We start from the raw sequence: 17512 nt of genomic DNA on the forward strand, positions 1-17512 counted from the left end.
TTCCTGACATCAAATGCAGTGCTCGTGGAAAACCTGTGCTTCAGTCTCAGTCCAAACTGGACGGTTTTTGGATAGGTCAGTTTTGCCCTGTCTTCTCAGGCAAACACATGCTCAATGTCTCTGTCCTCTGGAAAAAAAAAAAAAAAACAAAACAAAACAAACCCAGTATAAATATTTTAAATTTCTCTTTCCTCTGGGAAAAACAAACAGCGAAACTCAACCCAGTATAAATATTTTCACAGGTGCTTCATGTTGCTGTTTCTCTCTGCGGTACAAGAGGGAAAGGCCAGTGCCGATGGCAGCAGAAAGTGAAAGCTCAGGTTCCCAGGATTTGAGTTTCGGTGAGGATCTGCCTCTCACTCCAGAGGATCTTTTTCACGAAGTCCTCGAGGAGGAGCGAGCAGCAGCTCCGGGGTTTTGTACGAGGGTTTGGGCCACGGCAGAGCTGCCTGGAGAGATCCGAGTGTGGGAAGAACCGGAGGCGACCCTGCCCGGCCCCAGGAGGGTGCGGTGCTGCCGCAGGAGCTCCCGGTGTCCTTCCCGGAGTCGGGATCAGCGGCTGTGATGGAGCTGCCCGTCCCTCCCGGCCGCCAGGGATCACTCTTGTTCCTTCTCCGCTTCCTCACTGCCGAGATTCCGCCCTCCCTTTGCCCGTCCCCTCTCCCGGCTTGTTGCAGCGCAGAACCCAGCCAGAGCAGGGGCAGAAATGTTCTTTTCCAGGTGTGTGGCACAGTCAGGAGCGGGGTTTGGCATTTGCTTTTATGTTTAAAATGCTGTTGAATTTCTCAGCAAAGGACTCCACAATATTTGACACGTGTTTAGGTGTGACAAATCTTGGTGCCGTGTCATATAAACTACAAAAAGGGCTTTCAGGCCATGAGCTCTTTCCGTCCTGTGGGTGTCTCTGCACAGCTGTGAGTGTCCCCATGAGAGGAGATTGCTGAGAACATTTGAGTGCTGTCATCTCAGCACGTGGCCTGACAGGCACCCGGGAGAAGGGGCACTGTCCTCGCAGGGTCCCCCTCCCTGGGCAGGGGTCCCGCACAGAGGAGGTGGGATTCGCTCTGTCGAGGGGCAGCAGCACCTGGACATGCTCACACTGCACAAGTCCAGGGGACAGGTGAGGCCAGGAGACACCTCTCCCCCCCGGGTGACACCTCTCCCCCCCAGGTGACACCTCTCCCCCTGGGTGACACCTCTCCCCCCCAGGTGACACCTCTCCCCCCCAGGTGACACCTCTCCCCCTGGGTGACACCTCTCCCCCCAGGTGGCTGCAGCCACCACTGAACTCCCCAGCACCAGCTCATCTCGCAGTTTAACACCTGACACATCTGGAGAGCAGCTGGAGATGTGCACCAGGGATGGCTGCTGAGCCAGTAGCTGTGTATGGATACACACCACCCTGAGCTTTGGCACGGGAATTTCTGTCACTCATCCCTGTTCTCCTTTCACTGAACTCCAGCTCCTCTGGCTTGGCTGCCTCCTCCCATGTCATACAGGAACAGGCAACATCTGCCTCAGGCTGTGGCAACAGGGAGGAACTGGACAAGACCTGCCAGGTCAGCAAGGCCATTCTCTGTGCAGGATGATCCTGTGATCCTGACCAGTTTAGGTGCCCACTGTGCCCATGGCTCAGCACCTGGTGCTCTAAAGGAACTCAGTTTCAGACCCAGGTTCTTGATTGCATCAGGCACAAGCAAAGTTTTATTAGAGACGTTTTTCAGCAGCAGGTACGTTAGTGACCCTGACTAACTCAGGTAATTTCTAGAGGTTACAGCATTGCAGAACAGAAGAGCAGAACAGAGGAGGGGGCTCCTGACACCCCCTTTAGCTACGTGGCCAAGCGTCGCTGAGTTACTTCTACTTTCTCTGCACAGAGGGTGCAGCGAACACGGAGTGTTCTGGGTTTGTCTCTGGGTTTCCCTGTCACCTTCCAGTCCGTTCCTCCTTAATCACAAATTCTCCTGCAGGTCACTGGAGGGAAAACACAGCAGCATTATTTGACTGAAACAGAATCCTTCAAATAACAGAAATTGAGTCTGTGTGGTGCCCTCATTTCTAGAATGCACTGCTAAGCTGGAGCAGTTGGCAGCAACCCAGGAAACCCCAGATATTCCCCAAATAATTTACTTTAATGGGAATTTTCTTGTAAAGTTATAGATTTACTCTTCTTTTCACTCCTTCCAGACTCTTATGGTAAGTTTAGACTCATCTTCTTTACTTCTCTCCATGGTACTGCCTCCTCTCATCCCCCATTTGTTTCCTGCAGCCCTGTGTTCAGCCCGAGCTCTCTTTAACCCTGTTCCTCGGTGGCACCACCACTGTGACAGATCCCTCCTGTAGCACAGTGAGTCTGAGAGGATGCCAGTGACACGTCCTAGGACTGTGCTGTCTCTGGCCCTCAGAGCTCAGGAGCAAACCAAACAAAGCCTGTTTTCCTGTTGTGAGCACACGGCCCTTACCTTGTATGTCTCCAGTCTTGCAGGGTGGGACCTGGGGCTGGCAGTGGGCAGCTGTAGTTGTTGTGTAGGTGTGGCTTGTCCTAATGACCCCTCCGCCAGTTCCGATTCCTCCTCCGTGACTAGTGAGACAGACAGGCAATTTTAGAACTTCACGTGTCACTGCTGACTGGCTACATGGCACAAAGTTTCAGACTGTGTCCTTTATAAGGGTTTTTACATATAGAGTATTTTACACCACATTTTCTGTCACTCTCAGAGTTGCTTTACATTTGTGCTCCCCCCTGGCGTGGAACTGCAATGCAGTTGCCAATTAATTGCCATTAATTCCCATTTTGACAGTTCTCACATATATCACCCCAGAGAAGAGACTGTCCTAATGCTAGGACAGACAGTGTTGTCACCAGCAATTATCAGATTTGGTATCTCTGCTTTGCAGATCCCAGGGAGTGACATTTAGTTCTGATTTCAATGTTCATCACAGTGAAGTTGCTCATAAGACAACTTCTTCATCTCAAAGAAAGCATTAAGAAGGACTAAAGATCCGGCTGGATTCCCAATCTGTAATACAGATCCGTGATATTTTCATGTATTCTCTAGTGGATTTAGAGATGTACATACATGAGGTCCTGCTGTCCTCCTTCCAACAAGCACCGGTAGGTCTGGATCTCCTGCTCCAGGCGGCACTTGACGTCCAGTAAGGTCTTGTACTCTTGGTTCTGACACTCTATTTCCGCCCTTATTTCAGCCAACTGCTGCTCCACACACGTGATCTGGTTCTGTAGCTCACCGAGGAGGGTGTTGTACTGGCACTCAGTCTCAGCCAGAGAGGATTCCAAGTTATTTCTCTGATAAACAGGACAAGCAAAGAAACAACATTCATTTTAAGCGTCACCCTGGAGTTTATGATTTCCAGTCTAGAAATGAAGGAGCCATTCAGCACCATTGTGCTGGTTGGTGGGTCTGGCTGTTCACACCAAGAAACCCAGCAGTGACCACGTCCGAGCTGAGCCAGCTCGTCACCCACCTGGCTGAGCTGAGCTTGGAGATCGATTTCCAGGGCTTGCAATTGGCGTCTCAGTTCGGTCACCTGGTTGTTGCACGTCTCCACCTCCTGACCACTTGTAATCACCTCCCGATTCACCTCCTCAATCTGAAATCACCAAGCCAGGGTAAAGAGCTTTCAGGAGGTATCTGGGTACATCGGGCTTGGTTTTACAGGAGCAGAACACAGGGAGTGTTCAGCAGAAGTAAAAGGGAGCAGGGCAGGTTCTCTGTGCACAGGGCGTTCCCTGCTGGCTCCTGTGCTTGTTCATTTTACAAATCCCATTAGCCCCATGGCTAGTAAGTCTCTTTAATCCAAATGTGGAATATCTGTGTTCCAGCAACACACCACAAGGCCTTGTGGCAAATGCTGCTGTTCCAGGTGGGACATAACAAACTGGTCAGACAGGCCTGTGGCTCCTATGGAACACAGGGTATAATGAGTGCTGCTCTTGGGCTTTACTGAGAAGCAAGAACTGCTTATTGTCTCCAGGTCTGGTCTCTGAGAGGCTCCTGAGGCCTGCGGGGTGAGTGTCAGTCTGGTTCAGGTGTGTGTCGCTCACCTTGCACTCGTACCAATCCTCGACTTCCTTGCGGTTGCGTTCAATCAGTGTTTCATACTGGCATCTCAAATCCTCCAAGATCTGCCTGAGGTCTGGGCCAGGGCAGGCATTGACCTCCACACTCACATCTCCAGTCGACTGCTTCCTCAGACAGCACATTTCCTGGAAACACCATCCAGATCAGGTCAGTTTTTAAAAAGGAGGAAAGAACTGAGGCAGCCAAGTTGCCCTGCAGGGAGGAGCAGAGCCTGGCACAGCCCCTCTCTGCTGGACCCTCACAGCTCCGCGGTCACACCATGGTCTCCATCAACCACTTGCCCCCCAGAGCAGCATCCTGGGGCGAGGGAGGATGGATCCCTCAGGAGTGAAAGGTTTTCAGAGGAGAGGGGCAGGACCTACCTCCTCGTGGTTCTTCTTCAGGCAGCAGAGCTCCTCCCGCAGCGACTCCAGCTGTGCCTCCAGGTCGGACCTGCAGAGCGTCAGCTGGTCCAGGACCTGGCGCAGCCCGTTGATATCGGCCTCCACGCTCTGGCGCAGGGCCAGCTCCGTCTCGTACCTGGGTTGGGCAGGAAAGCACAGATTCAGGATGGGAACATCCCACACGGGCTCTCTTTGTGCCCAGATCTCCTTTCCCAGCTCCCTGCTCTGGTCTGCATCTGCTGTCCATGTTGAATGCACCGTGCCTTGGATTTCTGCACCACTTCATGTCTGTTATGTGAAAGCTTTCCTTCCTCCTCCTGGTTTTTCCCTGCTCCTGCTCACTCTGTATTTGGTATCACTTACTCAGCTGCATTTCTGCTTTGCTGATCCCATCTGTTCTGGTCTGGGGTGGAAATGGACCACTCCCTGCAGTGCCCGTCCCCAGCCTCACCACAAACGCTGTTGCTAAATGTTTTACCAAGAACACTAATTAAGGGAGGGCTGGTGACCAGGAGCAAAATGCCTTTCATCATCCTGCCCTACCACAGTGGTGTGGGGAGACGTGTCTGGAGCCTCTGTAATTAGTGCTCTGAGCCTCCCCAGCGAGGTGGGAAGGAGCAGGGGGGAGGCAGCAGGTTCAGAAGGGGCACTCACTTCACACGGAAATCATCAGCAGCCATCCTGCTGTTATCGATGTCCAGGATGATCTTGTTGTTATCAATGGTTGCACAGACAATCTGGAAAAGAGCAGAGCATGAGAGATGCCTCCTCCTCTCCTGTTCTGTAGGTCTCTCTGCATTGCAATTAGGCAGTAGCCCTGCACAATTCCCTTTTTCTGTTACCTTCTCACTTAAGTAACCTAGTCCCTTGAGCAGAGAAGTTGAAGGAGGGGGCTTTGCCTCCTTTACTCACAGTCAGTAAAGAGATCAATTATGTAGAGGTTGAGTTAAAGAGCTGTGAGATGGGGCATCTCAGTTTCAAGATCTGAAGGCAAGTTCCAAAGAGGCTTCACAAAGTGAACCTGAAGAACCTTCTTTAAGTCACTAAATCTCAACTGATATTCAAGCTGGAGTGTTCTGGGCTTCAGACTTAAGGGACTTCAGGGAAGATGGTTGGAAGGTGTCTTTAAGCCTTAGGATCAGCTTTTATTGTGGATTTATTAGTGTGAGGCTCTTTGTGCCCCTGTGACAATCAGTTTCAATACACAGCGTTTCTCACCTAGAATTTATAATGTTTCACTTCATAAAGCATTCAATGTGTGTGTTTTGCCCTTGTTCCATAGTTCTCTTTGCTTTGCTTTCCCTACAGAGCTGACACCACTACATCTCCTCAGAGCACACTGGTAATACCCTATTTACAGTTGTACACTCCAAACACAACGTACCAAAGCATCCTTTCCCTTTTCCAGAGCGTTCTCCCACCCCTACCACCTTGCAGCACCCATCCTTGATGTGCCCCCACACTCAGCAGTGTCATAGGGGAACTTGCCAGAATTAGTTTGTGAACACATTCAGCAGCACCAAAGTTCCCCCGACAAGTGCAGCAGGTTCTAAACAGAAATTCAGCAACGAGCTGTCAATGGCAGGAACAACCCAGAGGGGCATTACCTGGTTCTGGAGGTCCTCGATCTCTTTGTAGTAGCAGCTGTAGTCCCGGGGCTCGCAGGACAGGCCCTGTGTCGCGTACCACTCTCTGATCCTGCACTCCAGCTCGGCGTTCTCCTTCTCCAAGCACTTCACCTTGTCCAGGTAGGAGGCCAGGCGGTCATTGAGGTTTTGCATGGTGACCTTCTCATCGCAGGACGACAGCAAACAGTCGCCACCGAGACCCCCAACAACCACCCCTCCTCCGAGGCCAAACCCCAGGCCATTGCCATAGCAGTTGCCACCTCCATAGCTCCCACCAGCCAAGCTACCAACGCTCAGTCCCCCTCCATAATTCACTCCACCGCAGTAGCTCCTTCCAGAGAAACCTCTGGCACTGCCTATCCCATAGGAAGAAATCCGTGCTCCACCACCACCACCAATGATACAGCTGCCACCACTGCTCCTGCCTTTGCTAGACACAGTAATAGTCTCCTTAATGTTGCAACTCATGGCGACAGCGGTTGGCAAGGCAAGCAGAAGCCCAAAGCAAGATGCACAGCTTGATATGAAATCAGACTGCGAGCTGGCCGTGGCCGCCCATCCCTATTTATACCTTCCACAGTGGGTGTCACCACTGCTCCTTCTTCCCATAAGGCTGGCTACTCCAGCCATTGGTGCCAAGAATAATTTCTCAAAGGGAAGTTTCCTTTCAAGAAGCCTGGTAGACGAGGAAGATGCTTTACATGTCTCTTGCTAATTTCAAAAATACATTAGCAATAATGTTTTATGAATCATCAGCTTTTTGTTTATGATGCAAACTTACAGCATTAAGCCAGGAAAAACACTGTCCTAAATTACATACCAGGAAGAAATCATTAAAGGTTATTGCATCAAAGAGCTCTTTATCTCTCATTAATTTATTTTCATTTTATTTTGAGTTGAACAAGCAGTTTTCATGCAAGGTGCTGAGGTTGGAATATGCAAGATGAAAAAGAAAGAAGAAATACTAAGTTTGCTTCTCGGATGATGTATGAGGAATGATGTAAGAACTCTGTAGAAAGATCAGAGACACAGAGATTAACCTTTAAATCTCTCCACTGGCAAAATGACAAATCTGGAACACTCTGCTACGAGACAAGTGAGACCAAGGAGGGATCTCTTAATAGACACGGATGAAAGGTTCTTCCTGTATGATTGTGGCTCTCCAGTAATTCACAAGGGATTTGTTTCATTATGTGGAGAGTGTAAAGGAAGGTAAAAGTGCTTTAAATATTTCCTGTTGTTCAGTGGAAGATAATTTCTACACTTTTCCTCATTATGGATTGTAATTGTTGCTGGGAAAGGGCGGTTTTGAAACAGTGGATGGGAGTGGAAACATCCTATGGCCAATTTCTCTGTCAATATGTGCTGTGCTCTAATCAGAGCTTCGGGATTGCTGTCCTGGCACATATAAAGACAGATCTGCTGATGGAGCTGCAGAGCAGTCGCTGCCCAGTGCAGCTCCACATGGGCTTGGGAAAGGTGGGTTTGGTACAAACTAGAATTTCTCTGTCAGTAAAATTTCCAAATCTTAATTAGGCAGGGAAAATAAAAACTAGGGATCCTTTCACACTTCTGACATCAAAAGTGAGGCTGAGCTCATTTTCATGAGATGCTTTGCTGAGACTCCAGACCACTGGACCTCTCCCTGGGAGCCCCTGTTCCAGTGTCCATGGAGCAAGGGTCAGGCGTTCCTGAGCTTTCTGAAACCAACATTCCCTGTAAGAAATTCTGCAAGCCTGCTTCACCAGGGAAGAGTGACTTCAAACTCTTGCTGAAATGGCATTATCAAGTGAAATAGGTTTTGTTATGGAAGATAAATGATCCCATTTACCAAAGGACTGAATTATCCCAGTATTTGTGGATTTTCCCATCATTTTATTGCTCTTATTTCTGCTGAAAAGACGCCTTCCCTTATCTTTGCCTCCTTGGATGTTCCTTATCCAGCACCATAACAGCCAGCAGCATTCCAGTGATATCTCCAGCAAGCTGGAGACGGGTGTGGAGAGACTTCTCAAAGTGATTTTACTCAAAGACAAAGCTCTCGGCACTGGCAGAGCTGCAGCTGGGCCCTGCCTGCCACGCTGGGCCTCCCTCCAGCCCCAAACACACAGAAACAAAGCTCAGAATAGGCAGAACCTCTAACAAAGTTACTGTGTACAGGGAGAAACAGCTGGATTTCATCCCTAGGACCCGAGAACATAATTGGGAGCCAGGGCGTGGCGGCAGGAACGGACCGAAACTGCCGAGAGCTGCGGCGCTGGAAGCTTCGCCCGGGCTGCGGATGATTCCTCAGGAGTTTCCCAACAGCTGTCTGCAGCATCTCTCCTGAGTGAGCACACATTCCTTCCCGGCTCCACATTATCACTGCAGCACATCAGAGCAGCAGAGGCAGGAACACGGGCTGACACTGCTCCCTGGGAGGGGAGGGTGTCTGCGTGCCCGCTGCAGGGACGGCTCCTGATCCCTCTGGACACCTCAGACCCACCTAAACTGTGCCCAGGAGCCTCAAACCACACACACTTCCCTCTGCCTCGCTATTTTTCCTGTTTGTCTTCAGGAAATGAGGGCACCAGTTAAAATAAGATAAAATTAAGTGATTGTTGTGAAACATTAAAAGCTTAAATTAAGCTTTTCCTCCTATTTTCATTCAGTTACTTGAACTCCTAAGCTTCCTGGGTCTGTCTCATTAGCACAAAGAAATACGGAAATCTTATGGAAATGTAGTTTCCAATGTTTGCAGCTCCATAATTTGCAACTCTTTAATAAATGGGGTGTTTCCAGGGTGTTTTCTGCTGGGGGACTGTTAATCATAAGCTGCCTCTCCTGAGCTGCCTTCCAGGTGCATCCCAGCTCATAGGTCTACAAACAACATCACAGCATCCCAGGAGCTGAGGCTGTACTCCCCCCCCAGGGGGCTTTCCAGAGGCATATTCATCATGTCTGGATCATTAGAGTCCTTCTGACCATGTCATTAGGTCTCTTTCACCTCTCAGGAATTTAGGGCAGCTCCTTTGTGAAAGCGCACGCTTCGGACCCGCGGCTGCGGTGGGAAGGGTGGGAGGTCTGTGTAGGAGCCCAGGGAATCCAGAGGAGCAGCTGGATGTCAGCAGCAGTTCATAAGAGGAGGAACAGCCCAGAGCTGGTGGGAATCACATGGGGCTGCCAGGAGAGAGTGGCACGTTTTTATATATCTTACATGGCCAAGAGTTTCCAGAAGAATGGAAACTGGAAGGGCCTCAGTGCAGTGCCTTTATATTTTTAGAAATGAGAGTGTGAGGACTCTCATTTGGGAAGGATTGAGGCCAAAAAGGGCAGCAGTGGGTTATCTCAGTCTGGCTTTGCACTGAATGAGGCAGGAGAAGACAATGGGAATGGAAAAGGGAAAGGTTTGCTTTTTTGACTTCTCAACCAGAGCTCAGAATAGCTGAGCTCCAGAGGAGTCCAACAGAAATTTGCCATTATAGGAACAATATGTATTATATTTAAAGATGACTTGGTTTATAGTCTTGGTTTAAAAGCTTCTACCTTTGGCCACTTTGGTCATTGCAGGTGTTCCAGTGCTACATTTTCTTGTCTTGCCCATGGGTACTATTGAGCTTAGTGTCTGGTAGATGAAATAAAAGAAATACCAGAGACACCTTCTCTCCAAGGGCACCTTTCACCTGCTCCCTGAACTTTAGTGGTTAAACTTCTTCAGGGACTCGATGCCATGTAAAGTCTGTTTCAGTATCAGGAGAGTACAGAAGCACCAGCAGCAGAGCCGTGTGCTGTATGTACAGTCCTGAAGTGGTTTTCTCTTTGTGCCTGTCCTCCTCCTGCCCTGAGCCTGCTGGCCCATAACCTCCAGCCCTTGACAGAAAAGGAGTGACCAGGAGTTTTGCTTTTCCAGGTCATGTCACAGGTGAATCTGACTCTGTAGCAGCCACATCACAGTCACCCGTCACTGCTTGGCTTTCTGGACCAACACTTTAATCCTCCAAACACCCTCATAATGCTTTTAACTGCAAGTTCTGCAAACCCAGGGTGCCTCGGGGCAGGTCAGTGCCAGGATGCACTGGCTCAGCACCAGCTGCTGGTCGAGGCCCAAGAGTGATCCTTGTCTTACCTGTGAGGTTTGAGTGCCTCTGTGGCTTTTTTCTCCATTCTGTTCTCTGTTGAGCTGCTCATTTTCAGCTCCCACCCTGCCCTCCCCAGCTCCCCAGACAAGGTGTGTTTCATCTAAAGATGATCTTCCAACCGTTCCTGATGTTCAGGTTGAAACTCTTTGCAACAGAAGGATGACCAGTAAATGACTCAGTCACTGTGGGAAAATAGAGGAGATAAACCTTTTGCCTCCAGTCCTTTTCCCAGTGGGAAGATTTCTATAGAATTAAAGGAATAGGTCCAAACATAAGCCATGTCAGGAGAAACTGAATGGAGACCAAGATTTCCTCTTCACCCTAATCACAACCTCCAGGCTGGGTGATGGAGTATGAGAGGCCCCAGCCCAGATGTGTCAGCACTAGACTGGGACTGAGGCAAAATGTCTCCAGATGTTCCCCCAGTGACGCTCAGAACTTTTCTAGGACTGTGTTTTAGCCCAGTGCTGTGTGGGAAGGACATGCTGACCTGCCTGTCCATGTGGGTCATGCAGGAACAGGCAACATCTGCCTCAGGCTGTGACAGGGAGGAGTGGGACAAGACCTGCCAGGTCAGCGAGGCCGCTCTCTGGCTCCCGCTGGCAAAGCAGCTTTGCTCCCAGTGCAGGATGACCCCGACCAGTTTAGGTGCCCCGTGTGCCCATGGCTCAGCACCTGGTGTTCTAAAGAAACTCAGCCTCAGACGCACGTTCTTGATTGCATCAGGCACAAGCAAAGTTTTATTAGAGACGTTTTTCAGCAGCAGGTACATTAGTGATGGCTGATCACTGGCTGACTGCAGCGATAGTCGTGGTGCTGGGCCACACACAGCAACACAGACTGGAAAAGCAAATAGCAAACCAAAGCAGAATGTGGCCCAACGCTCTGCTCATCCCTCTGGCATATTGCTTAGCACGGCTGAGCAGCGCAGACGAGCACGCCCCGTGCTCTCTGCAGACACATGCAGTAAATATTCTCTCTTCACCCATAGCTCTGCTTCAGGCTTCTCTTGGATATTCTTGTTTCTCTGCTTAATCACAAATCCTTCGGCAAGGCACTGGAGAGATCAAAGGAAACATTACTGTGTTTATGGCAAAAATGGATTCTTTCCCACACTGTCATTCCCCACACGTGATCGTTTCACAAGCCAATTCAATTAGAACTTCAGATAAATACTGCCCCTTCTTGGGAAGGTCTGATGGCTCCTGCCAGCCATGGATCTGCCAGATGGATCTGTTTGTGCTGTAGCACAGGCTGCCCTTCTCCATGCCAGGCAGTGGAAGCTGGAGATGTGGATGAGGGAATGGCATTGGGGTCCGTGCTGGAGCAATGCCCCTGCTCACTCTCATTTCCTGGACCAACTCTCACCATATTTCATTCTTTCCTTTTCAGTTTGGCTGGAAGCTTCCTCTTGAACTAGGACTAGCAGTTATCTGCCAGTATTCCCATGATTCCTGCTTTTTCTACCTCCACCTTGATCTCTGAGCACTCTGCTTTCTCCTGCTCTTTCCTCTGTCCCCCATCTCATGTCAGTCTTTTCTCCATGTTGTCCATGTTTTACCTGCCTGCTGACTCTGTCCCTCTCCCTTTTATCCCTCTTCCCCTCCTCCCTTTGGCAGTTCTCCTGTGTCTCAGCAGAGTCCCAGCTCCCAAAAGCTCTCCTCTCAGCCACTCCTCTGTGGCTCCCATCCTGTATTTCCCAGGGGCCCCACAATAAACTTTCAAGTACATCTGTAAGCTGCCTGGGAAAGATCTTTCTTCCTGCCCATCCGTGTTGCATTAGAGCAGAGGAAACTGTGGAAACCCTCAGAGTGGGGCAGTTCTTACCTTGGATCTCCGCAGCTGCACAGGATGGGATCTGGGCAGACGAAGTGTAAGTGTGGCTTGTCCTAATGATGCCTCCTCCTCCTATCCCACTGCTTCTTGCAACTCCTCCTCCTAGACCCGAAGACTGACCAATTCCTCCTTGCTGACTGAGGGGACAGAAAATAACATTTTAGTGAGGGAAAGGACAGACAAACTAGAGCTACAGATTTTCAGTGTCCCGGCTGCTCTCAGTCAGGTTCCCTTTTTGGCAGAAAATGGGCTGAAGGTTTCAGTGACCACTCTCCTTGTGGCAGCAGCTGGCACAGGGCAGGGCAGCAGGTCCCCACCATTGGCACCAGGCAGCCCAAGTAGGCCAGTAAGGGAAAAGGACCTTCCCTTTGCTGTTACACCAAAATAACCAGGACACAGGTGTTCCACTGTACCTTTTGGTGAGTCTCAAGCCCACTTACATAAGGTCCTGCTGGCCGCCCTCCAGCAGGCAGCGGTACGTGTGGATCTCCTGCTCCAGGCGGCACTTGACGTCCAGCAGGATCTTGTACTCCTGGTTCTGGCACTCCATCTCTGCCCGCAGGTCAGCCAGCTGCTGCTCCACGCAGGTGATCTGGCTCTGCAGCTCAGCGAGGTGGTTGTTGTAGCGACACTCTGTCTCCGCCAGCGAGGACTCCAGGTTGTCCCTCTGAGGGGTGACAAGGGGCACAATGCAAATACAGGCAGGAGAAACGCCACGTTTAGCTGCAAATTCTGTGAGGTGGCTGAGGTTTGCACCAGCTCGTCACCCACCTGGCTGAGCTGAGCTTGGAGATCGATTTCCAGGGCTTGCAATTGGCGTCTCAGTTCGGTCACCTGGTTGTTGCACGTCTCCACCTCCTGACCACTTGTAATAACCTCCCGATTCACCTCCTCAATCTGAAATCACCAATCCAGGGTAAAGAGGGAGTTCAGGGAAGGTGCATTGTAAGTCAGATTAAGTATTAAGGAAAGGGCAGAGAAGTTGGCAAGAACTTGAAATGAGAAAGGTTTGGGTGAAAACTCTCATCCTAATGGAGTGTAAACCCTACTGGTCATTCCTCTTGCTCTTCTAACAGTGCTGCTTCCAGTTCTTCTCACCACTTACGGCCTTGTAGAGAATTCCTGCCTCAAGTCTCACCAGCATGGAGTGCTTCCCTCACCCCATGACAAGGACACAGGGCAGCAGCATCCCTTCCCTGTGTCCCTTGGTCACTTTGAACCAATTCTAAATGCTATTACAGTCCGTTGTGTGGCTTTAATGGTTTAAAGGTTTAAGTCCTGGGGGACCATTGCCTGAGTGTTAGCTGGGGAAGGTCAGAGGTGTGGGAATTTACTCACCTTGCACTCATACCAATCCTCAACTTCTTTGCGGTTGCGTTCAATCAGTGTCTCGTACTGGCACCTCATCTCCTCCAGGATCTTCCTGAGGTCTGGGCCGGGGCAGGCATTGACCTCCACGCTCACATCTCCAGTCGATTGCTTCCTCAGACAGCACATTTCCTGGAAACACCATCCAGATCAGGTCAGTTTTTAAAAAGGAGGAAAGAACTGAGGCAGCCAAGTTGCCCTGCAGGGAGGAGCAGAGCCTGGCAAAGCCCCTCTCTGCTGGACCCTCACAGCTCTGGGGTCACACCATGGTCTCCATCAACCACTTGCCCCCCAGAGCAGCATCCTGGGGCGAGGGAGGATGGATCCCTCAGGAGTGAAGGGTTTTCAGAGGAGAGGGGCAGGACCTACCTCCTCGTGGTTCTTCTTCAGGCAGCAGAGCTCCTCCCGCAGCGACTCCAGCTGTGCCTCCAGGTCGGACCTGCAGAGCGTCAGCTGGTCCAGGACCTGGCGCAGCCCGTTGATATCGGCCTCCACGCTCTGGCGCAGGGCCAGCTCCGTCTCGTACCTGCCAACAGACAGAGAGCAGTCAGTGTCTGACACCACCACGAGCGTTTCCGAGCTCCGACAGGAAAAACAAAACCTTCCCCTTTAAAGACACCACGTGCTGGAACAGCAGCTCAGCTGAACCCTCGCTGCAGATCCCTCTGCTTCCTGGAGAACTCTGATCTCCACTCAAACCCAGCTCGGCATCCCAGACTTTCCCTCCTGGAACTGCCCTTATTAGGGCATCTAGAGGCTTCTCTGTGCAGCCTCCAGGCTGTCGTGGGTCACAGCAGAGCTGCCCAGAGCTCCGGGGGCGGGGACAGAGGAGGGGGCAGCCCACGGTACTCACTTCACTCGGAAGTCGTCAGCTGTCATCCTGCTGTTATCGATGTTCAGAATGATCTTGTTGTTGTCTATGGTTGCACAGACAATCTGGAAAAAGAACATTCACTCCTGAAATCTCTGCTCCCATTGCCCAGTGCCACCAGACCCCGTTCTCCCTTTCCTTTTTTGACGTCCTGGGTAGCAGGGATGGGGAGCTGAGGGGTGCAGCGCTCACAGGGGTGTTCAGTGAAGTGCAGTGAAGGCATTAAATGATAAAATTCATGGTTCAGGTACAGGCAGTCTGGGAGGTGTAATTAGTGTCCAGCACCTGCCACAATCCACCTCAACCTTTTAAATCTAAATCTTATTTTCACAGATAAGAGATTTAAAGATTTTGTTTGAAGACTTAATGACAAACTGGTCTCATTCTGTCCCTTTCCCAGATTCTTTTCACTTTATTCTTCTTTATGCATTGACATCCTAAATTTTTGCCAAACACACTTTGTAAACATTTTGAATTTCAAATTGCTCATTTCAAATGTGTTATGGCAATGCTGTCTTTGTTCTTACCTTTAATTAGACATCCTGTACTCCCCAATTGCTTATGAGAGAGTAAACTAATAGAGGAAATAAAGTTTAACTGGAATTCTGCAAGACTGATGGCAATAATATAAATTCAGGCAAATTATTGCAATCCATTATTTATTTATCTTTTAGTTCCTTTCTTGCCACGTGTCTATTTAAACACCTTGGCACTGACAGAATTCAGAAGGATCACTGAGCCCATCCAGATGCATTCCATGAAGTAACATTTCCCCCTTTAGTATATCTGACGAATAAAAGCAACAGAAACCCTCCAGATTTCACCTCTGAGCTCTGGGGCTTTCCACAGGCTGATGTTATAATGGATGTTTGCAAAGAGCATTTTACAACATTGATTTGTTACTCCTGACAATGTGGGCAGCACCGGGGGAGAGGCTTTCAGGGGAGAAAGCAGCTGAGAAGGGATGTTACCTGGTTCTGAAGATCTTCGATTTCTTTGTAGTAGCAGCTGTAGTCCCGTGGCTCACAAAAAGGGCCCTGCTTGGCATACCACTCCCTGATCCTGCACTCCAGGTCAGCATTCTCCTGTTCCAGGCACCTCACCTTGTCCAGGTAAGAAGCCAGGCGGTCGTTTAGGTTCTGCATGGTGACCTTTTCGTCACCAGAAAGAAGAATGCCATCACCAGCAAAACCACCTCCACCGAGCCCCATTCCCATGCCCCCTGCCATGCCACCGCCGAAGCGAGCGCTGCCACCGCTGAATCCCATGCCCGGGCATCCTCCGAGGACAGCGGCTCCTAAGCCGCCTCCGTAGTTCCCTCCGACCAAGCTGCCGGTGCTCAGTCCCCCTCCGTAGTTCACGCCACCGCAGTAGCTCCTCCCGGAGAACCCTCGGCTCCCGCCTATCCCGCAGGTCGTGTATCTTCCGGAGGAGACCGAGGAGATCCGCGCTCCGCCACCACCACCACCGCCACCAACCACGCAGCTGCCCCCGCTGGTCCTGCCCCTGAGAGAGCCAGTTGTCTGCTTAATACTACAGCTCATGGCGAGGCCCAGCTGCAGCGCCAACCCACAGCCCAAAGCGAGATGCAGAGCGTGATACTGAGTCCGACTGCAGGCTGGCGCTGCCGCAGGTCTGCATTTATACCTTCCAAAGGGGGTGTCACCTGTGGGGTGTTTCTTCTTCCCACGGGGCTGGCTAGTCTGGCTGTTTATGCCAAGAATAAATAGCCCATAGGCAGTTTCCCTCTAGAAATCCCAGTTCACAAGGAAGATACTTTACATGTCAGCAGCTTATTCCAAAAAGTAAAATAGTGTTTTGTGAGTCATCAGCTTTTTGTATGATGCAAACTTTGCAACAAGTCAAGAAAAAAGTTGCCCTAGATTATGTACAAAGAAGAAACATTGGTATTTATAACATCAAAGTGTCTTTTATCTTTTATTAATTTGTATTTATTTTATTCTTAGTCCAATAACCATTTTTATATCACATGCTGTGGTAGAGTTCGTGAAACAGAAATGGGAGACTAATAGAATTTCTCATTTCTGAAAAGTGTGAACCATAGAATGAACAGACCAGGGACACTGTACTGTGGATGTGGGTCACCTGGCACAGCTCTAATACCTGCTTTACAGTGAGATTTCCTAGATCAGTGAGGCAGTTCCCCATGGGTTTAGTTCCCTGTGTATGGCTTAACCTCCCCTGGTCATGGAAACACAAGAAGTGAAGTTGCTCACACTGCGCTGCTCAGGCCGGCTCAGTGTCCCCTGTGTGTGGGTGACACGGGGCTGATGTCACCTGCAGTGTTCGAAGGACCTCGCTAAAGTTATTTTTCAATTACTGTAATTGCTGTCCTTGCTGCACCAATTTGTGGTGATCGGAGATAAAGACAGAGAGGACAGGAAAGGGAGTATCCATGGGCGATGTATCCAGTTCCCTGGGTGGACTCAGATGGGACCCTGCGGGTCTGGGCCGTTACTAAGATTGTGCTGAGCACAGGACAAGGAGGACAAAAGTGTCCTGCAATTCTTACTGAGTTTGTTGGAGCAGTAGCAGGAGTGAGCACAGCCCAAGCAGGCAGGGGCAGCCAGGGGAGCCTTCAGAGAACTGGCTCCACCAGTGCCAGTGTCCTTCTCCAGCAGACTCTGTAATGAGAGGATATTCTGCTCTCCGGGGGACGACGGCTTCTGTCCCCTACAGGGTGGAATTTCCACGCGACTCTTACTCACGAGCCACCTTTGTCTCAAGGATGTTTGGGTATTCACAGGAGCAGTTGTGATAGATCCTCGTTGGCAGTGAGGTGACACTCAGGGAGCCCCAAGAGCAGCGTCATCTCTGGGAGGAAGGGCAGAGAAAACCCACACTGGTACCCTCAGACACCTCATGGACTGGTGGGAAGTTGGTGGCTTCTGCCACCATGGTATGAGAGTGACCCCAAGCATGTTTAGCTGTGATTGTCTTCACACCAGCATGAGTTAAGGCTCTCCACTCTCCGGTGGAGTAATTTATTTCTTTACTTAGATCCGAAATGATAAAAAGCCGCCTACCAAGGCTGGCAGCATCCAGGAATATTCATTATTCATATGGCGCAGGGAAATAACTTGCTCGAGGACTGAGCCGGGTCTGTCGGAGCTCAGATTCCTCACTGAGAGTGCAGTGCCTGAAATACAAGTCCATCCTCCCCTAGACACAGCCCCCGTGCTCC

At 50.3% G+C, this 17512-nt stretch overlaps 2 protein-coding genes across 2 annotated transcripts; both read right to left on the reverse strand.

Moving 5' to 3' along the window:
* Positions 1-1909: 1909 nt before the first annotated feature.
* Positions 1910-6582, reverse strand: LOC103757732 (keratin, type I cytoskeletal 13). Its single transcript, XM_018084550.1, has 8 exons — positions 6094-6582; positions 5141-5223; positions 4466-4622; positions 4067-4228; positions 3487-3612; positions 3081-3307; positions 2463-2581; positions 1910-1974 (listed from the first exon to the last, which is right to left on the reverse strand). Exons 1-8 carry the CDS (start codon positions 6580-6582, stop codon positions 1949-1951), a joined length of 1389 nt encoding a protein of 462 aa, XP_017940039.1. The 3' UTR covers positions 1910-1948.
* A 4504-nt stretch (positions 6583-11086) lies between these two features.
* LOC103757733 (keratin, type I cytoskeletal 19) lies at positions 11087-16052 on the reverse strand. Its single transcript, XM_018084546.1, has 8 exons — positions 15279-16052; positions 14290-14372; positions 13806-13962; positions 13407-13568; positions 12840-12965; positions 12509-12735; positions 12060-12205; positions 11087-11289 (listed from the first exon to the last, which is right to left on the reverse strand). The coding sequence occupies exons 1-8, from the start codon at positions 15849-15851 to the stop codon at positions 11264-11266; spliced, it is 1500 nt and encodes a 499-aa protein (XP_017940035.1). The 5' UTR covers positions 15852-16052; the 3' UTR covers positions 11087-11263.
* Positions 16053-17512: the final 1460 nt, after the last annotated feature.

The sequence above is a fragment of the Manacus vitellinus genome, unplaced genomic scaffold, assembly GCF_001715985.3.
Source record: "Manacus vitellinus isolate BGI_N305 unplaced genomic scaffold, ASM171598v3 scaffold_72_pilon, whole genome shotgun sequence".
Lineage (NCBI taxonomy): Eukaryota > Metazoa > Chordata > Aves > Passeriformes > Pipridae > Manacus > Manacus vitellinus.